The sequence below is a fragment of the Sinohyriopsis cumingii genome, chromosome 17 (genome assembly GCF_028554795.1).
Source record: "Sinohyriopsis cumingii isolate HCF-2022 chromosome 17, ASM2855479v2, whole genome shotgun sequence".
Classification (NCBI taxonomy): domain Eukaryota; kingdom Metazoa; phylum Mollusca; class Bivalvia; order Unionida; family Unionidae; genus Sinohyriopsis; species Sinohyriopsis cumingii.
Window position 1 is genome coordinate 105,677,473 of NC_142977.1, and position 23,212 is coordinate 105,700,684.

Consider the following 23,212-nt stretch of genomic DNA (forward strand, 5'->3'; position numbering starts at 1 on the left):
ATTTACAAATGTTTGATACCGAGAATTGCCACTTGATTTGAATTTTAAAAGTACCATGAAGGCAATACAATATTTAACATTCTCACAGTATTACAGGCTAAAATGGTCGATCATAATAGAAGAAGCTGATAATACTCATCGAGATGTTTGATGTTGTTGTACGAAATAATATTATATGCTAATAGAGTTATTTTAGTTATGTAATGCTGAAAACATTGATGTGATATGTATTAGATGATACGGAGCATAGTTAGAAACAATAACTGACCCACATAAATTTACCAAAGAAATTAATATGACACAAATTAAAATTATGTAAAGGTACATGCATATTGGAGTATAATTGTAGACTCTCTCTCTCTCTCTCTCTCTCTCTCTACATACATACATATATAATAATAATGATAATAATAATAATAATGATAATAATAATAACATCAATAATAATAATAATAATAATAATAATAATGAGGACTTTGTATAGCGCCTAATATTTAGAAGCTCTAAGCGCTTTACAACATTAGACAACACCTATAAGAAAAAAAACCATATATAATGATATGATTATAAAAACAAACACTATGAAATTAGAAAACATAAAAACCATTCTGAGAATATTTAAGGTAGAAAACATTATTAGGTCTTTAAGTTTGTTCTTGCAGTCGAAATGAGTGAGTTTTGAGAGCACTCTTGAATGGGATCACTGTCTTCGTGTCTAAATTCAGTGGGCAATTCATTCCACGTTGTTGTTCCCTGGTATGCAAAAGAACGCTGTCCATATGACTTTGTTTTCCCAGTGGGAATAATGAGTATACGATTGTCAGAAGAGGAGCATAAGTATCTTGCTGGTGTGTACACATGGGTGAGGTCGGATAGGTATGTTGGACTAGAGTCCAACAGTGAAAGTAGCACAGAGAAAAAATTTTGTGTTTGATTCTGGATCGAATGGATATCCAGTGTAGGTTACAGAACAGCGGGGAGGTGTGCTCTGATCGTGGTACTCTTAAGTATGATCCGAGCAGCTGTGTTTTGAACTTTTTGAAGTTTCTGGAGCAGATATTGAGATGAACCAGACATAATTGAGTTACAATAGTCCAGTCGTGAAAGTACTAATGAACACACAAGTGTTTTAGTGGCATCAACTGAAAGATATTTGCGAATGGAACTGATGCGTCTCAGCTCAAGATATGCAGCCTTGCATGTGTTCATGACATGTTGGTGCAGTGTGAGAGTACTGTCCAGAGTAACACCTATGTTTCGTACTGATTGTGTGAATTTAATGTTGGTGTTGCTGATATTTATTGTTTGAGGTAAAGGATGTGAATGAGAAAGTCTTTGTGTTGTGATCAGATTGGCTGAGTGTATAGAATGAAGAGAACAGGTCCAAGAACAGACTACTGTGAAACACCACAACACAGATTAAATGGGCTGGAGTGTATTCCATTTGCAGATACAATTTGTGTCCTGTTGACCAAGTAGGACTTGAACAACAGTAAGGCTGTTTCATGAATGCCAAATACATGCTGGAGACGGTGAAGTAATATATCATGGTCTATTGTGTCAAATGCTGCAGACAAATCAAGTAGGGTGAGGACTGTAATCTTTCCGCTATCCAAAGCAGAGAGAATGTCATTAACTACTTTCAGAAGAGTAGTTTCAGTACTGTTGCAAGGGCGATATGCAGATTGTACATTGCTGAAAAGACTGTTTGAATTCAGATGAGATACAAGCTGGGATAGAACAACCTTTTCTAAGATTTTTGATATGAATGGGAGATTAGAAACTGGGCGGTAGTTCTTTAAATCGCTATGGTCTAGTGTTGGTTTCTTCAGCAGAGGCTTTACAATGGCAGTTTTGAAAAATGATGGGAATTCCCCGGATGAGAGAGAGTTATTAATAACATGAGTTAGTGAAGGCAATACTGGATCTAAGCACTCAAGCAGCAGTGATGTTGGAATTGGATCAAGTTCACATGACTTTGGTGCACTCTTCACCAGGATTGTACGTACGAAATCCATAGAGACAGGTTCAAATGCTGCTAATGGTTGCCGCTCAACTTCCGTATCCAAACTTTATGGTGACGACGAGTCAGTTGCAATTGTGGTGTCAAGCTTATCTCTAATGGTTTGTACTTTTTCACGGAAGAAATTTGCAAACATGTTCGGAAGGTCGACTGGAGAATAGGTAGATGGAAGTGGCGTACATTTGTTCCTTGACATTAGCTTGTTAGTAATCTCAAAGAGCTCTTTGCAGCTGGAACTTTCCATGATCTTAGTAGTGTAGTGGGCTGACTTCGCTGCATGGACTATATTTGTGACATTCTTCTTAGCGGTTTCATAGATTTGTTTATGAATAGTGAGTCTGGTGGAAAGCCAAAGCCTCTCAGCTTTACGGCGGTCTCTTTTCGCAGTGCGAATCTGGTCCCTAACACTGCTATACCATGGAGAACACTTTTGAATTGATACTCTGCACTTGGTAGCTCGGGTATGTTTGTCGAGCAACGAACGCAGGCAGTTATCGAGTTGTTCTGCTGTAGGAGGTAAGCAAGTTGTTAGGTTTGCTTGGATGTCATGCATTAGTTTGGTTCTATTTATCATACGGAGGTTTCTCTTAGTAGCAGATAAAGGTGGAGAGTTAGGGTCTGATACGTCAAGATGGCATATAATGCAGAGGTGAACTGATGCAAGGTCATGGGATACCAGAGAGGACCGTAGAATGTTATCATCAGGTCTATGAAGAATCCAGTCTAAAATGTGACCATGTTTATGGGTGGGTTGGTTAACTGACTGTTTCAGGTTGAAAACATTAATGGAATCTATGAGTTTTGATGTGTTTGGGTTTCCGAGACAGTCAAAGTGAAAGTTGAAATCTCCAAGAATAATCAGGTAGCCACCTATCGAATTTCCATACTCCAGGAGATTCGGAACTGCTCCAAAAAGACAGATTCAGTCAGCTTGTTTTTTCTACTAGGAGGAGGGTGGTACAGGCAGACAAAATGGACTGACCTTTGCTCCAGTGTGAGTGTGGTTTGGACTATTCAAACGATGTGTGGTCGAAATTGAATGTTGTGCTGTGGTTGAGACGTTTGATCATGGAGTTCTTTGTGATGACAGCAATTCCACCTCCGCGAGAGTTACGGGGAACGACTTGATGGAGTAACCAGTGGGTGTTAGATCTGCACACTTGGGCTCATCGCCTGATGTTTTTAGCCATGTTTCTGTCGGGAAAAAGACGTCAATATTCTGGTCGTTGATAACATTAACTATTTCTGTCCGCTTTTCCGGTGGTCCTACTGATTGGATATTGAATAATGCAATACGCAGAGGTATCTCTTGGATAGCTGACACAAAGGTTGACGAATTAATAGGGATTTGAATTAGGTTATCTAAATTAACGGTCGAATTTTTAAATTGTTGAGCCGGGAAGGGCATAAGGGAGATAACTGGAATTATTCTTCCTGTTCTACGCCGGCCAGCTTTGTTGTTGTTGATGTGGGGTTTAACGCCATTTTTCAGCATACGATAGGCTATGCATGGTGGCCAGTATTAATGGTGGAGGAAGAACCAGGGAAAACCCCGGGAAGAACCACCGACCCACTAGAAGCTACTGGCAAGCTTTCTCACATACCTACATAGGCCGAATCCTAGACTCGAACCCACGCAGACAGACCGGCCAGCTTTGAAACAACTTTTCTTTTTTCGCTTCTGTTTACATTTAGGTAATGATGAATGTAGTCCCAGTTCGTTTAGTTTAGAGCACAATGTAGTGTGGAGAGCCAAGGAGTGATCATTTAAAGCAATTAATGAGGGTCCATCATAGCAGAAACGGGTTGACTGGCGAGTATCACGTGATGGCGGTTTGTTCAAAAGCAGTGGAGCAAGACAGCTGAGAAAAGAGTCTAATTGTTCTCATTTCCAAAACAAGGAGATGAAAAAACACATACGAATTGAACAGACAATACATAATGAACAAAATAACGTAGACGAAGACAGGCAACAAGCACAAATATCATGAAAACGGCACACACACACAAAAAAACAACAACAACGGAACAACTGCTTCAAGCCGGTTAAGCGATAGAGGCCATCTTGTTTCCATATGTGTGTGTGTGTGTGTGTTGTTTATCCCTGCTTCCTATTAGTAGGCGTTTGAGCTGCAAGTTGATCAAACAGTCATATCTACCGGGTCAAAATCTTTTTGTTCCTTAAACTGTGGATTACTGCATCAGCATACTATCACGCTTTGGCATGTCGCTATTTGCAAATTATATGTTGACAGATTTTTTTAGAACACAAGAAATGTATACAGTATTGGATTTAGGATTTCGCTACAACCAATGTCCTTACACACTCCCCTTGTCGGAAACTTTGACGTAGTTAACAAATTAGAACACTAGCGCTTTGAAAGTACCTTTTGTACTGTAATTCGTACTGTCTGTATCGCTTATACAACTGTTCAAAGCAACGTGGATCTGAAAAGATCCAATCTAAATGTATTTCAAAGAGCATTGCCTGTCACATGTTTTCAAACATATCATACATTACCTATGTGGCAATAACATATCCTGTAGTCAAATTGTTTCGTGTGTTGTCTTTTACGTGTTTTATATATTTTGTTTTCTCTACAAGTCATTTTCACCTGCTACTTTAATCTGACCGATACTGTGTTGTGTCTTGTATGTATCGTGTCAGTTTGAAGTTAAAACCATGGCTTTTGGCGTTTGTGTGCATCTTTATTTATCCATTACCTTCTTCTTTTTATATCTGTCTCTCTCTCTCATGTCTTATCGAGCAGAAATCTTACAGCGTCTATTTGACTTATCCAATTCCGTTAACAACTGTCAGGGGTCGTGCAAGGAAATTTACTTTATAAACTTGTTTGAATCTCACAATTTAAAGCCTCGAATTGGAAATTGGTGTAGGTTTAATACTCTCTTAAGTACAGATCTCAGAGTCGGAACACAATACAAGATAGAGTTTTAAAAAAATAAGGATTTGATGTATGATGCAGTTTTCTTCACTAAATCAGCTGGATTTTTGACCTGGATGTTGAACAAAAAATTCTGTCACAGTTATATCTACTGGAAATAATTATCATTCTATTTTACATAATTTTTCTGAAAAAATTGAGTCGCTGACTATAGTGAACCACTAGGTCCTTATGCTACAATGCTTAGATATGTAGCCTTTCTTTAAAAAAACAATTTATGATAAATTTAGTTCAAGAAATGTATATAATGGTTGGATTTATAACCTTGCTGGAGCCAGTGTACATACAAACTCCTCATGTTGAAAACTTTGCCATAGTTAACTCATTATAACCAGAGAACCTTGAAAAAATAGTACACCGTAGCTGTGTCGGTCTGTATTGCTTATAACATTGTTTATAGGTGAGGCGTATGTTTTTATAACACACATATAATAAAAAATGAAAAAGACCAATTGAAAAGATATTTTCTTTAAAAAAGGGACAGGAATCAAAATCAAATTCTAGCAGTCATTCATTGTTGTCGACGATTTAAAACCCATGTTCACTGATTATCACGCGAAGTGAAGTTAAAAACCCGATGTAGATGTCAGCAAACTAATACAACGAAAGTGTTGACCCACACACGTTTGACATCTTGGTTCACATTGTTGACAATCACAGCTCCTAAAGCATTTTCTTTTCATCGTTAAGGATAATACTGTCCTGAGTTTGATTTAACTTGACCATGCCAACAATATTAGAATAGTTTCATTGACTGCATAGGGTTTTATTAAAGTTTCTTTCTCTTCGAGAACGTTACGGGTAGTTACTAAGCCGATAAACTGGAAGAAGTCACCTCCATGTATATGAAATTGACTTGATTTAAACGGAATGTGAGAAGTAAAATTCTGTAATGGAACACACTGATTTCATAAACTTCATGCCATTAAAAACTGAATATTTTCCACACAGAAGCTATATATCGGCGAGCATGTGATAACTAAACAGAAATATGCAGGAAAGGTCAGTTAACTGTATTGACGTTGGTTTGTTGGAATTTACATAATTTGTAAAAGTGTTCCAAAAATGGGCTTGATGTTTTTCTTACTACGAAATAAAATAAGATTTAATGAAGGATGCATGCAGATTTGAATATAGTTTATTATTTTGCATGACAAACCATTTTCATATTACAAGGTTTAGGTTCATATCTTTCTAAGAGTTTACATACAGCTAGACTAAATATTTCCAGTCTAAGTTATGTCCTATGTTCCATCTTGGAAACGTATTTCTGGATATAAATAAAACTTAAGATGAGGTCCGAATGAAAATGAACTTTTTAAATATTCGTGAAGGCTATGATTTTAGGTCTTTCATATCGTGCATTATAACTGCGTAAAACTAGGAGGGTCTTTACGGATATCGGCAGTATTAAAAAGTCTATGAACATATTCCAATCAAAATTTGCGATACATCAACCCCTACTTAGAGGATTTTGATTTCAACCCCTGTTTGAAAGTATTTAGATAGGGACCCGTCCTAACAGTAGGAAACGGATGAAAAAATTTAGTCAAGCCGATTTCGAGGAATTCGGGGCTAGATAAAGGAGGCCTGGTATAACACATCCCGTAAGAAGATTATCTTACATAAACAATCGGGACTTTACGTCCCCTCTTTATAGAGTTTGACAATGACCCTTCTTTGATATTTTATCTCTAGGGGATATAGTACACCCACGAAGGAAGTCCTGACGAATTTCATCCAGAAGAATCAGCGAAAAATGGGGTGTCCGATGGGTACCGGATATGAAAAACAGGAAAATAATAATAGATTGGGTCAATAGTTTGTACCAAATGAAAATTGTGATTTCAACGTCTCTTTGACAGTATTTAATTATTGATCCATTTTAAAAGCAGAACAAGTTTGAAAGATAAGTCGACGAGCCGATCCCGAGAAAATCGCGGCTAGATAAAGGCGGTCGGGTACAACAAATGCCGTAAGAAGATTATATCTTACGTATACATATGGGCTATTACGTCCCTTTCTTTATAGAGTTTTGACATGGCACCTTCTTTGACATTTTATGTCTAGGGGGATAGAATCCATCCTACGAAGGAAGTTCCGAAATTGTTCGTGGAGAAGGAACAGGGGAATAAGGGTCTTCCTATGGATACCGGGTATGAAAAACACGCATGTTAATAGATCGAAGTTTGTACTAACGGAACCTCTAGTTAGAGCATTTGATTTCTTGGTCAGTATCTAGTTAGGCGTCTGTTCTAACGGAATGAAAACTTTCAAAAATTTCGTTGAGTCGATTTAGAGAATTTCTAGGCTAGATGAAGGAAGTAGCGTACAACATATACCGGAAGAAGATTATATATTACGTACATTTGAACCATTGCGTGCCCTCTTTATAGAGTTTTAACATATAAACTTCTTTCACGTTTATCTCTAGGGGGGATTAAGTCAATTCACAAAGGAAGTCCTGACGAATTTGGTCGAGAGGAAACAAGGAAATAAATGGCGCCCTACGGTACCGGGTATGAAAAACGCATATTGTATCAATAGTTTGTACTAATTGAACGTCTGCTTAGGTGATTTTGATATGGTATCTAACTAGCTACATGTTCTAACAGTAGAAAAAGGTTTAAAAAATTTCGTCCGGCCGAATTTGAGAAATTCACGACTAGATGACGGAAGTCGCGTGCAACATATACCGTTTGGAGATTATGTATACATTTGGGCCATTACCTCCCCTCATTATAGAGTTTTGACATGGACATGTCTTTGATATTTTATCTCTAGGGGAAAGAGTCCACTCACGAAGGATGTCCTGGCGAATTTCGTCCAAAGGAAACAGAGATATATGGGAAGTCGATGGGTACCGGGTATGAAAAACACGCAAAAGTTAATAGATTTTACCAACAGATTTTACTAATTGAACATTTACTTAGAGGATTTTTATTTTTATTTTTTATCTTGGAAAGTATCTATTTAGGCAACCATTCTAACAGGAGGAAAACGTTTTACAAATTCGTCAAGCCAATTTTGATAAATTCGCTGCTAGGTAAAGGCGGTGGCGTACAATACATGCCGTAAGAAGATTATATTTTACTTATACAGGTGGGCCATTACATCTCATCTTTATAGTGTTATAACATAGACTCTTCTTCCAAATTTTATCTCTAGGGGGGTAGAGTTCATCCACGAAGGAGGTCCTGACGAATTTTGTCTAAATGAAACAGGGAAATAAATTGTCGCACTAAACGCATCGGGTATGAAAAACATGCATATGTTTATAGATTGTATCAATAGTTTGTACTAACTGAACCCTACAAGTGAATTTTAATTTCAACGTCTCGTATATGGTATCTAAATAGGTATACGTTCTAATAGTAGCAAAAGTTTAAAAAATTTCCGCAAGAAGATTATATATCATGTATACGTTCGGCCCTTACGTACCCTCTTTATATAGTTTTGACATGGAGTCTTCTTTGATATTTTGCCTCTAGAGGATAGAGTCCACCCACGAATTTCGTCGAGATCAAAAAGCGACCGGGCTGCAGCTGCTATTTATGGGCCAGCAGGTCTTTAATCTTACGTGGATCGAATGATCCTCCACGGCCTATCGACGTGTCCCAAATGCAGATTTGCTAAGTTGAAGCCCATGCTTCTGACGGTGAAAGTGTCACCGTTGGTGCTTGGGACAAAATCGCCAAACGCCTGCTTGCTTTCCATCTGAAAACAAAACAGACGAGTTTGGCTACAAAGTTCCACCAACGTCAACTGCATGGTCAGTGAACTGGACAACTGTGATGCCTGGCGCTCCCTTAGCATAGACACATACTATCTGCAAGGCGAATTTGGAGAATTAATATCCGCAATATGCAAAATGAAACCCTTGTCATTTATCTTAACCAGCTCATGACATTTTGTTTGGGCGAGCAGCATGCTACCGCCAATGTCCGTTACGCGGTGACGGCTCATAGCAGAAATTCGTTGCCAATTGTAGAATCCAAGATCCAGTTTGAATTCACTGAACAACTAAAATCTAATGGTCAACCCCATCAATCTAGTAAATTTATAGAATGCTATCTACTCTCGTCAAACGAGGGTTCCCTCTGGAGGAGTTAAACGGGACTAGAGTAATTTCCACAGGGTAAGCATACTATCTCTCACAAAGAAGACTGCGAAGTTAGCGGGTCGGTTACAATTGTCGACATACGCCTTTCTAACTATTCTGTGGGTTGTGGGAGTCGGCTTAATTTAAGATCTTGTTTGTGGACATATCCAAGGGTCGGCAATGATGTGGTCGCTCAAGGTAATCTTGAGCGCGTCTTGCCAGTTCACGTAATCTTCTAAGGTCATAAATACGGCATGGAGGTATAGATGTCTAGGTTTATTGTGATCCTCGTGTTATATTTGACCGTCATTTTTCAATCCCTGGACATGGTCTCGCCGGTCTAGTTAACTTCAAAGGCGTCATGGACGTCGACACACGTTGTTACTATTGCGTATAACTTCTCGATCATTTCTAATCGTGTCGTTTTTCTCTGCGAACATCTGAAGCTGTCCAACGGCATGGCCTAGATGCCGTGATCCGACCTGTTTCAAATAACAGCTGCTCGTAGACTACGCCGTATAACGTAGCGCACAAAGCTTCATGTCGTCGTCTAGTGCATTTAACAACGCAAAATCCTCCCGTCAAACCTTTTCTGAACGGAAAGTAGGAGCCGACCCCGCGAAAATGGAGGAGACACGAGACCATTTCCACGAGCCAAAGTAGCGAAGGCGGGAAGGCGAGGCCTGTAAAACTAACCAATGCGTCGCGCGTTTTGCGAGTTGTGGAGAATGACAATGCTGACCTCTTTTACACCTCGCCATGGCAGGAGCGAAAGCGCGTCACTGATATAGACGCCATAGAAGTTGTTTTAGGGTTGGACGATTAGCACATATTTAAAGTTAGAGATGGTGTTCGTAGTCGTCGCAGGCTAATGCCTTTTAACATTATTGACGGGCACTTGCCTCCAGAGCTGAAAATGATGGATTTTAGGGCCAATCAAGCTAAGGCACCTATTGGCGGCCTTGAAGGTAGCTACATGTGCCAAGGTCGCTGTCGCAGTAAAATATCTAGGCACGTGAGACGGGTAAATAGAGGAAACGCAAGATACCTACTTTCTTGTGATTGAAGGCAGAATGGAACAGTGTCTTGCGGGCCACCCATATGCGCATGTCCAGGGTGCCACTCAACATTGTTGGGCAATAGAACTGGACTGCAGTCTGTCACCCCGGCCGATATTCCAGGCTGCGACGAATTTCTCCAGTTGTTTGACGGTAAGTTATTCAAAATGTCATTTTGTAGATCATCGCATACATGTATGTGCAGTGGATTGACTTCAAAATCTTTTTTGCGGTGGGGGCTTGGACAACCATCAGTAGTTCTCAACCCCAAAAGAAGCAGAGTATTATCCAGAGTATTACCGGTGAGAATGACAGGATCGCCCCGTAGTTGAATGTCCGACTGCGCGCGACGCAACCTTTGAAAAACTTGTCCAATATAAACTTCCTGATCAAGTCGAGATGCTTTAAGTTGAAGTAGTCGATCAGGCAAAGGCCGACGAAGACTGCTTGGCTAAGTTGAAAGGCCGTGTGTGTTCTGGGTTTACAGATTGCCCTTCCATAAGGCATATCTTCTCCACATGTTAGTTTTGTTAAAGGCATGGCATCAAGATTGCAGACACCGGTGCGGTTTATTTTACTAACGCCACATCCACGTCTGTTTAAAACATTACCGGATCTCAGCTGGTATCATCCACAATGACGAAACTGTGTGGTGGTAGGGTCGTGGTCCCGTGGGAAAAGCGGCAGAGCACGAGAGCAATCCCTACCGAAGGCCCACTATGTGCAGTACGTATTCCACATGCCATGGGCTTCGGTCCTACAAAAGACGACGACCACATTTGCTTTGTCGCGGATAACCTTCTTGATGTGGGTGCATTAGTCCAGGAATAACCTTCTTCAAGATCAGACAAATAAAAATTGTATTGGTAAGGTCCCCATATTAGCATACTAAAAGTATAGGAAAATAGAATTGGTGGAAATATTAGAAATTTTCACTTTTTTGCAAAGAACGTAGCCTTTTTTAAAATACTGTCTGATCACGTTTTCTTTTAAAATCTCCTAGGTCGTGACCTGTTTAGTCCTGTAAAAAATAAATTTATGACTAATTCATTTTATCCAAAAATATTAATTTTCAGTACAAAACTAATCAAAATAGTGTGTGTTGGGAGAAATGCCACGCCCCAGTTGGTCTTGCTTTATGCAAACGAGTCATCAAGGAAATCATGTAGGGATTGGATAAAACATATTCCTACAAATGACTAACTTGGACCCAGGTGATATGTCATGTATCTATTCTTCTTGTCAAATAAATCTAGAAAGAATAATGTGACGCCAGTGATTCCCGTTGACTAGCTGCTGTAGTGGAAAGCCATACAATAATAAGCAACGAGCCACATGACAGAACTTTGAAGTCAGTCGTGCTACAACTTAATGGACTTCACAATGAAATGAGCTTTTTAGGCTGTATGAGTCACCTGATAGATGGCTCTGGTCTTCGAAAGATATTTGAAATTGCATGTGGCAGGAATGCAATTATAAATATGTTGACTGGAAAAAGCCATTACAAGAGCTAGAAGGATACTGCGTTTAATATATTTGTTTTGGAATCAACGTTCCAGCTGCCAACACTTTGAACGTGACTAGAAGGGGAGCCATGCGAATCCTTCAATCAGGAAATAGTGACTCTTATGACTCAAATCAACGCTTTGATGCCTGATTCCAAGAATATATAGGCAGTATAATACAAGGCAGTGACACGAATGAAGACAATGTAGAAACAATCATAGCTATATTAGGCAAGTGCAGCAGATCAAGCCAATTATGAATGCCATACATGGACATTATTGACATTCAAGAGTTTCCTTAGAGGAGGAAGAAATCTCCACTTCTCTTCCACGAGGCATATGCTGATTTATTTTTCTGTAGCAAGGCATATGTAAAGACAGTTCATGTCTATATTCAAGAAATGACAAATCTTGAAACAAATCATCCAAGTGTGCATAAAGCCTTGATGAAAGGACGCTATAGTATGTGATATACTGAGATATTCTGGACAGGTATTTCCACTGACCATATAATCAATCAAGTGCTGATGCGTAGCATTAAGACCAATGGAGGTCTTGCCAGAAGTAATGTCAGAATTTCAGTGGCTTGTTTAGGTCAATTAAATATCAGCTTGCTTTAAAATCAACTATACAGGATCAATCATCCAAACCAGTCACCAACACAAGGAAACATCTAATGCAATTAAGGAGAGAAACTGCAAAGACACCAAAAAAAACCCCCACTGGTCTTCGGTTGTAAAGATTTGTCTCTTCGCAGCATAGTCTCAGGAGTGGTGCCACAGGAATTGGTCAACAAGGACACTGCAGCAGCCGTTTGTCAGAAGATAACAGAACCTTTAAAAGACCAGGACATAGAGAAATGTTCCTTCAAGAATAATAAAGAGTACAAGAGAGTCAACATTCCATTTGTATTCCAATATATGTCTTTGATGGGCGAGATTTACTGTATCGTTTGCCTTGGAAGAAAGAACTAGACATTTCAAGACATGCAATTTGTATGCTTACTACGTGATAAGAAAGCTTGTTTCAAGACGTTCAGTGGTGTTAGACGGTTACAAAGAAGTTATGTTAGTGAAAGAGGTCAAATATATGAGAAAATCAGCAAGAACAGGCAGAACTATATCGAGAACAAACAACGTTTCATATACATGCTGGGAGATGGTCTTGAAAAATGCTTGGTATGACATTATACAAGCATTGATAGATGCAGATGTACTTATTGTTCAGACTGTAGATGCTGCAGCCATTGAATGATATGTAATAGTTGTAGCTGATGACACTGACATACTTGCGCTCCTTTGTAATCATGCTAGCATGGAAAGCAGAGAAATAATAGTAGCATCCGAGCAGTACCTCCAGGAAAGTCAGAAGCTGGAACATGAGAAGAACCAGATTTCCTTAGGCATGGAACCTGCAAACTCTTCTCTTCATTCATGCTCTGCTCAGTTGTGATACAGCCTCCCAACAGTACGGAATTGGCAAAGGTGTAGGACTCATGAAGCCCAGACACCTGTATTCACCAACTTCAACTCTACTGCTGCTGATGTGGTTTTGGCTGGATGTTTACAGTAGTAAATCAAATGATACTTTACGCGGGCTTCCTTATAAGCGTTTCTTTGAGAATGTAAAGAAGACCTCAACATTTGTTCAGTTGAGGTCACTGCCTCCAACAAAATTTGGCAAAGTAATAATAAATTAGACAGCATTAAGTGGGGATTGCAGGAAATCCAGGAATATCTTCTTTTTCTGGCCAGTAATGCATAACCACCATCAAACAGCCAGCTGCAGATGGTCAGATGCAAATGTAATACTGTAAGACACATATTCTTGAATATGCACTTGCCTGCGGGGAATGTGTCAGTTTTGCTTGTACCAATGCTCCTCCTATGGACTGTGATATGGAAGAGACACATGACTGAGAGGACTGACATGTTGATTTATATCATTTTCATATATGTCTTCCAAGTAATTCTTTACAGTGAATTTTTCGATACGATAGTACATGATACAATTTGAGAATAATTACACCAGACACCACTGTCGTCAGTATTAGTATTTGTATGCGTTCCACATTATTGATTTATTAAAGTTTCCAGTAAATGATATTTTCTATTATCTTGCTTTAAGCATTATCTTGATGTTAAGTAATGTTTATGTGTTATTACAACCTGATTACAAAGTATTAAAAACATTGTTATGATAGGTTTTTAAACGTATCATCTCTGAAAATGCATTTCTTTTTATCGTAAATGTATTAAACATACACAAATTATTATTTTTCTTAATTTTTTTAAACTAAACATACACCCAATGAAATTTGAATGTTAAAAAGAGCTTGAAAGCAGTAACCAGTGGTTACTTGTAGAGATTTCTGCGCTTGTTGGATATGTATATACGAACAAAAAGTATATGATATGATAATGTTAATTTTCAATACTTCCAGCAAATATTTGTCTGCACTTTTAGTATCATGTTTTAGGTACCTTGTAGAAATGCATTGCACAAAAATAATTTGTACTGCTATTTTTATTACCTTGACCCAAACATTTAGACAATATTAAATGGATTATATTGTTGGGCTATGTACACCACGTCATTGTTTCTGTACCTCCCTCAGCTTTGGAGTCTGGTGCTTTTTTTTGTTCTTACAGGATCACTTAATCGTAACAATGTTTCTTTTGCCGTATAACAGGTTGCCGGTGCTCGTGGTCGCATCAGTGTCAGGGATAAATGGCAATGGATCTTAGCGTATAGTTCCTGGGCCGCAGCCTATTCTTGAATTGCATATTTTGAGGATTTATCCCATCTCGTAATAACATTTCTGGTCGCCGGCTCTTGGCGCAACCATATACAGTTTGTTACATTTCATCATACGCGTCATGATTTTTGGCAGAACTTGTCTTCCCGTTGACCGACGTCAGCATCAGGGGCGATCAGACCCGGACTTTTTGTAGGGACAATTTATGCCACGGATTTGCAGGCCACCGTATGGCCAAGAAGTCAAAAGGTCCATGATAATACAGGTCCTGCATGATTTGCAAGCGAATAACAAAAACATTGAACGACCTTACGGTGCACCTCACCAGCGGCAGATCCAGAGACAAACAAGTTTACTAGTGTAGCTAGGGGCGGGTCTGTCCTCCACGGCTGATAAACTCGACATAGCGGCTAGCCTATGGAAGCTGCCGGATCTACCCTAGAGCAAGTAGTCTGGGGAGAATCACCTGCCGTGCAAAACCTACTAAGTGCCGGACACAAGGCTTCATATCCGGTTTGACGCATTCGGCCGTCCCAACCTAGACGCAATTCGTAATGACTTCTTTCATGAATGGACTCTATCCCCTAGAGATAAAATATCAAACAAGGGTCCATGTATAAAATGGGACGTAATGGCCCAAATGTATACGTAAGATAATATTCTTATAGCATTAGTTGTTCCCAACCTCCTGCATCTAGCTGCGAATTTCTCGAAATCGGCTAGATGAATTTTCTTCAAACTTTTCCAAATGTTAAAACGGGTCCCTAATTAGATAACTCCAAGAAATGTTGAAATAACAATCTTCTAGGTAGGAGTAAAATTAGTATAAATCTGTTGATACAATGATGTAGCATTTTCGTGTTTTTCATACCCGGTACTCATAGGGCGCCCCTTACTTCGCTGATTCCTAGTGACGAAAGTCGTCAGGGCTTCCTTCGTGGGTGGTCTCTATTCCCTAGAGAAAAAATGTCTAAGAAAGCTCAATTTCAAGACCCTATAAAGAGGGAACATAATGGCCCAACTGTATAAGTACGATTTAATATCTTTACCGCATGTATGTTACGTGAATGCCTTTATCTAGTCTAATTTTATTTAAATGTTTCCGACTGTTGGAACAGAGCCCTAACTAGATTTTGTCGAAGAGGAGTTGAATCAATATCTTCTAAGTAGGTGTTCAATAAATACAATCTATTCAATCGATCCAAATTGTGAGTTTTTCATATCCATTGCCTGTAGGTTGCCCATTATTTCGATGATTTCTCTGGACGAAATTCGCCTGGATTTTTTTCGTGGCTCGACACTATTTCCTAGAGATAACATTCCAAAGAAAGGTCCATGTCAAAAATATTTAAAGAGGAAACGTAACTATAAGAAAGATATAACCTTATCCCCCACTTCCATTAAGTAGCACAAATTGTGGAAATCGGCTTGACAAATTTTTTAATAACTTTGGCTTCCGTTGGAGCATATCCCTGGAAAGAAACTGTCCGTAAGATGTTGAAATAAAAAACGTCTTGGTAGGAGCTTAGTTCGTACTAAGTATTGATAGAATTAATCCACGATGAGCGTGTATACCCGTATGCGTAAGTCCCCAGTTCCAAGGAGTTCAAGACAACAGTCGATGTCAAATTAAGGCTTCTTAAGCTCGTAAATACTCCAAATAATTCTAATCTGAACACATTATGTCCATACAAGCGAAATCTCCAATTTCACACCTGCATGTGTTTTTGTTGTTTCACATTTACACTGGTCATTAGTAAATATTTCGAATTCGAATCCTAATACTTCACGCAATGCACCAAAAGACACAACCCAAATACCTAACACAACTAACCAGTCCTATTTCGAACTACACAGCATGTATACCTAACAATATCCTGAAACCTTCCTACACATAGTCTGTGTTCTGTCTCTATTCATCTTTATACAGCTGGTAAAAGGAACACTCATATTTCTCCAAATGGGTTAGAATAATTACAATGCATGCCCTGAATAGCTTTTAATAACTAAGTAGCAACCGATTACTTCTTGACATTTTGATACAGATCATCATGTAACCCATGTTACTGACAAATCCAATTGGTCTTTTTAAGACGACAGTTTCTAATGATCCCAACCCTGTTCGTTTGGTCATTAACGAATATCGGGTGAGTCTCAAACTCATCAGCGTTAATGTCATTTTCAGTTTGCTCAAGCAGAGACTCCAAAAGAATATATTGGGGGGTGGGGTGGCAGACATGTAGTGGTTAGTTATAAATTTTTACGGGTGTAGGCCAAAACATGTTTAGACGTGAAATCCGGGGTTGTGGGCAAAAGCCCTCCTCCCTTGCCCCTATGTGCGGGCACCCATGACACTAAGGGGTTGACGTCTCTTTATAAAAATGTGTGATATGATTTGAAGTTTCATTAAGAAATTGTAACAACGTTGATTTGATATATTTGCATACAGTTTTAATATTGGCATTCATTACGTTTATTCTATAGATCATCGTCACTGAAGTGGTTACATAGTAATTAAATTAGATAATAATGGTAACCGTTCCTTTCCTCTACTTTTCAATGGACCGTTCCGGTGGCCTAAGTGGTTGAGCCTCTGCTTGAATGCGGAAGGTCGCGGGTTCGAACCCTAGTCAAGTCCTATTAAAGACTTATACAAACGGTACTATTGGCTGCCTCGCTGCAAGAACCCACTGTTGTACTAAAGTTATTAATCAACAAGCCATTTGATTGATCAATACCCAGTTATCCACCAACACACATCCCACAATTATTAATCCAACATGCCGTTTGCATGACCAAACTAACTCATCTACTAAGCAACAGGTAGGAGTGTTCGCAAAAACAAAACATCGCTGCAATGGGTACGCGGGCTCACACACTAAATAAATAAGGATCCATTGAAGTTTAAATTTTAAATGTATAGAGACAAAGACCTCCAACATGAAAACACATGGCGGCAATGATTGAGCAGTATATCTTCTCTAAGAAGAAACCTCTGGGTACTGAAAAGGGTCATCGGGATTGTAATCATAAATGACGAACACATACCACATCTCTTCTCATGCTTCTCTGCACTGCCGGTTCCTAGACCAATTATCTCTTGAACAGTAAACAGAAGGAAGGGTGATAAAACAAAACGGCACGTGTTAAGATGATATTTTGATGGAGTTAAAACACCAAGAGAAATGTATCAAAGCTCTTTGGTGCAACCAAGGAGAAAGATGCCCTCATTGTCCAAAATTTCTAAACCTATGACTACATCGATGACCATAAGTGAAATGCCAAGAAAGTTTTTTTTTTTTTACAATGGAAGGATAATATACCCAGCACTTACAATGTAAATAGAAGAGTGTGCCCAACAATACTGAACTATCTTTTACATCAATGAAAAAATACAGATTTGACTTAAACAAGAGAGTAGTGAACCCTCTATCTGCACAGTGGAGATCTGACAGGCACCAATACAAGTTGTTTTAGTCATCTCTGGTATTCCCAGTCCACTTATTTTTAATAGCCGGCCAGATAAAGCATGGCATTTCATTTTAATGACTTATCGTTAGTACTGATATGTTGCGAATGACATTCATCACTTTCCGAAATGTGAAAGTTGTGATTTGACTAGTGAACCACAGGGTCAACAAAATATATTTTATAAGTGTCCATCAGTTACCCACATAGCATTGTGGTGATCTGACTTTAAATAGATTGTTGCAGTCCAGGACTGACACGTATATGGCTATGTATGGACGTGAATATAAAATAGTTAGTTGAGAAAAAGGAGAAATATCTTCATATCATGGTTATCATATTACATAATGTACTGTTCATGTCTTATATACTGTACTGTTCACATCTTGCATACTGTACCATTAATATATTACATAATGTACAGTCCACATCTTAGACATTATACTGTTCACATTTTACATACTATACTTTTCACATCTTAGATACTATAGTTTCCATCTTGCATATTGCAGCATCTTACATATTGTAAGTTTCACATCTTACATAATGTAATGTTCACATCGTAGATACTGTAATGTTCACAATTTACATACTGTAATGTTCATATCTTACATACTGTATTGTCCACATTGTACATACTGCAATGTTCATATTTTACATGCTGTAATGTTTGCATCTTAATTTGTAATGTTCACATCTAACATACTGTAATGTTCACAATTTACATACTGCATTGTACATATCTTACATACTGTAATGTTCATATCTTTCATACTGTAATGTTCATATATTGCATACTGTAATGTTCACATCTTACATACTGTAATGTTCACATCGTACATACTGTAATGTTCCCACATTATATACTGTAATGTTCACATTTTACATACTGTAATGTTTACAATTTACATACTGTAATGTTTACATCTTACATACTGTAATGTTCACATCTTGCATACTGTAATGTTCACATCCTACATACTGTAATGTTCCCATATTATATACTGTAATGTTCACATATTACATACTGTAATGTTCACAATTTACATACTGTAATGTTCACATCTTACATAGTATTTTGTCCACATCTTACATACTGTATTTTCCACACCTTACGTACTGTAATGTTCACATCTTACCTACTGTAATGTTCCCATAGTATATAATGTAATGTTCACATATTACATACTGTAATGTTCACAGTTTACATACTGTAATGTTCACAATTTACATACTGTAATGTTCACATCTTACGTAGTGTTTTGTCCATATCTTACATACTGTATTGTCCACACCTTACATACTGTAATGTTTATATCTTACAGACTGTAATGTCCACATCTTACATAACGTTATGTTCACATCTTACATACTGTAATGTTCACATCTTACATACTGTAATGTTCACATCTTACATACTGTAACATCTTACACATCTGCTGGCCACATCTTACATACTGTATTGTCCACATCTTATATACTGTAAAGTTCATATCTTACATACTGTAATGTTCACATCTTACATACTGTAACATCTTACACATCTGCTGGCCACATCTTGCATACTGTATTGTCCACATCTTATATACTGTAAAGTTCATATCTTACATACTGTATTGTCCACATCTTATATACTGTAAAGTTCATATCTTACATACTGTAATGTTCATAATTTACATACTGTAACATTTACACATCTGCTGGCCACATTTTACATACTGTATTGTCCACATCTTACATACTGTAAAGTTCATATCTTACATACTGCAATGTTCACATCTTACATACTATAACATCTTACACATCTGCTGGCCACATATTACATACTGTATTGTCCACATCTTATATACTGTAAAGTTCATATCTTACATACTGTATTGTCCACATCTTATATACTGTAAAGTTCGTATCTTACATACTGTAATGTTCATAATTTACATACTGTAACATTTACACATCTGCTGGCCACATATTACATACTGTATTGTCCACATCTTATATACTGTAAAGTTCATATCTTACATACTGCAATGTTCACATCTTACATACTATAACATCTTACACATCTGCTGGCCACATATTACATACTGTATTGTCCACATCTTATATACTGTAAAGTTCATATCTTACATACTGTATTGTCCACATCTTATATACTGTAAAGTTCATATCTTACATACTGTAATGTTCATAATTTACATACTGTAACATTTACACATCTGCTGGCCACATATTACATACTGTATTGTCCACATCTTATATACTGTAATGTTCACATCTTACATACTGTATGTGAGAATGCTTGCCATTAGCCTCTCGTGGGTTGGTGGCATTTTTCCGGGGTTTCCTCGGGTTCTTACTCCACCATTAATGCTGGCCGCCATGTATAGCATACAACTACAACAACAAAAATAATAATTAAATATTATGTTGACTTTAAGAAAACATGTCCTTCTTAGGAAAGAGTCTCCATGAATCCAACATAATACATTTTCTTCATTTCAACTGCTGAGTGTTGAAAAATATTTTGACTTTCTTCAGCAATAACAAGATTTTCTAAATGGCCATTGTGGTAGTCAAAACTATATGGAGACTAAATATTGGTGTGTACTGTTAACTTAAATCGTATGAAACAAAACTGTATGACAACTAATTATTCATATCTCATAACACTCATATAAACCACAATATATTAAGAAATCACTTATTATTCTTTACACATACTGAAAAACAGTTTGCTCAAATCAAGGACATCATTAACACGCCATCTGGAAAACAATATTAGCATTGGCTTTGGCACTTGCACTCAGTGCTTGGTGACATTGGCTACTCATGAGAACTCTAATAATATAAAGCTGTCTTAGATTTGTCAGTCTGCTCAGGTCAAGGATACTATCATGTAGTGTAACACCAATCAGAGCTAGAAACTTCAGTTGAGTACAGTTACTGATACTTCTACATAGGGATTCACTGCACTCACTGGACATGGTTACATTCTGCAGAAAGAGGCAAGTTAGATTTGTCAGACTGCTCAGGTCAAGGATACTATCATGTGGTGTAATATACTTCTGCTTTAGAGTCTGCAGGTGAGTACAATTACTGATACTTCCACACAGGGATTCACTGCACTTACTGGACATGGTTACATTCAGCAGAAAGAGGCAAGTTAGATTTGTCAGTCTGCTCAGGTCAAGGATACTATCATGTAGTTTAATATCATGTAGCTCTAGAATCTTCAGGTGAGTACAGTTACTGATACTTCTACATAGGGATTCAATGTTCTCACTGGACATGGATACATTCCACAGCTTGAGGCAAGTTAGATTTGTCAGTCTGCTCAGGTCAAGGATGCTATCATGTAGTTTAATATCACGAAGCTCTAGAATCTTCAGGTGAGTACAGTTAATAATACTTCTACATAGGGATTCAATGCACTCACTGGACATGGATACATTCCACAGCCTGAGCCAAGTTAGATTTGTCAGTCTGCTCAGGTCAAGGCTGCTGTCATGTAGTTGAAGATACTGCAGTGTAATAGATTGCAGCTGAGTACAGCTACAAAAGAATTTAATGAAATTGGCTGGTAATATCAAACTTTGCAAACAAAATGATTTAATTGCAGAAGTTAAGCCTGAATCTATTAACTTGTAGAGAAAGTCTGGAGGTTCATTTTGAGAGAATTGTTTCTTAGTCATGATGTCAGATAATGGTAGTGAAGCTGTTCCTTGTACTTCATTCAGACAAATTTGATATAAAGAACACAGATTTTCTACTGCATATCTATGCTCACAATCTGGGTCATCTCTGTATTTCAGAACATTTGAATCAAGATCACAAATCTCACAAATGTGACTAAAAAGCAGTGCTCCTAAATTTGGGGCTATTCCACATATAAAAATTATTAGGTTTTCATTTTGTAAAACATCATTTAAACATATCAGTGAGGAGAGGAATTGTTGAAATACATCTTCGTGTAAAATCAAATAAATAGCAGAAAAATACTCCTGTATGGTCAAGTGAAGAAAAGAAATCAAATAGTTTATATAAAGTGGAGAAAATGCATCAGACTGAGAGAGAATTCCACACTCAAGGAGGACACAAAGTTTTGATTCAGCAGTTTCTCTATCCTTATCAAGACTCTTCAGAAGTTCCTCTCTACCAATAACAACTGTTGTTCCTTGTTGTCTTCGTAGCAAAAATTCATAGGAGAGTTTGCTTGTCAAATCTAAGAAGGCACTGCCAAATGTTTTGACAAAGAGAGATGATTCCATTAGTTTAATCTTTGAATCTGACATTTCAACCCATTTCAGATTCTTTCCCTTGGTTTTGTTCAAATAACGCATAATCATGCAGTCGATTATTCTACTATACAGAACACTGTATTGGTCTGGAAGTGACCCATCATTGCACCAAACATTGATAAGGAAAAGAAGAAGCAAAGGCATACTTCTGAAAGTTGCAAAGATCTTCTTTCTTGTAAGTGATGCAATCATATCCATGATGAAACTGTCACTGACATTCTTATCATGGGCATGAATCACTTTAGTTGCAAAGTCAAGGGCACTCTTCTCATCAAAGCCCTGTACAGTTAGTAACAAGTCATAATGAGAATGAAGATGTAGGTTTAGATTAGAAACTTGCCATGGCCTAGTAGAAACAAGAACTGCAGTCTGAGGATAAAGTTTTCGTTCCAGTAATTCATTCACAAAAATTGGAGTCTGAGATCCCATTTCATCAAGTCCATCCAAAATTATCAAAACCTTCTCTGGCATATTTTGCAACAGTTTACACAGAAAGCTCTTATTCTCAATATCATTTGGTATGGAGCACTGTCTGTGTATAGCATGCAATAAATCTTCCTGATTATTAACCTTAGCAAGATCAATAAAGAACAAAAACTCAAACTGCGAGAGTATATCCTCACTATCGAGTGCACATGTGGAGGATACCTGTCTCTCACCTGCTGATTTGGGGTCTACCTGGCCACTTTTCACCCAACACCATGTCTGGACAACCTTCCTACAGAACACAGTTTTACCACTACCCATAAATCCTGTAAGAATCAGTCTTTTGCTGCCTTTGTCGCCAAAGAGCTGATGATACGATCTCAGGTATAAAGGCTCCTTTGAAATTCTAGACTGCCCTTGTTCTCGTAAATTACCCACATTTTCTCTGTCTTTTTTTTCTATAATGACACTTGTAAATATGTCATCAAAAAGAGTGGTATAAGATTCATGTAGTGGTGAAATTGGTATCACATTCAGGGACTTGTAGCAATGAAGTAGGTCCTTCTGAAGACGTTCCATGTTGACAGTAGAGAGAGTGGAAGACT

At 38.0% G+C, this 23,212-nt stretch overlaps 1 protein-coding gene across 1 annotated transcript in view; it reads right to left on the reverse strand.

Moving 5' to 3' along the window:
- Nucleotides 1-16,850: 16,850 nt before the first annotated feature.
- LOC149779617 (uncharacterized) overlaps nucleotides 16,851-23,212 on the reverse strand; it is a 50,277-nt gene continuing 43,915 nt past the window's right edge. The window contains exon 8 of the mRNA XM_089940405.1: nucleotides 16,851-23,212. Within this exon, the coding sequence (XP_089796531.1) occupies nucleotides 20,637-23,212 (2,576 nt within the window). The 3' untranslated portion in view covers nucleotides 16,851-20,636.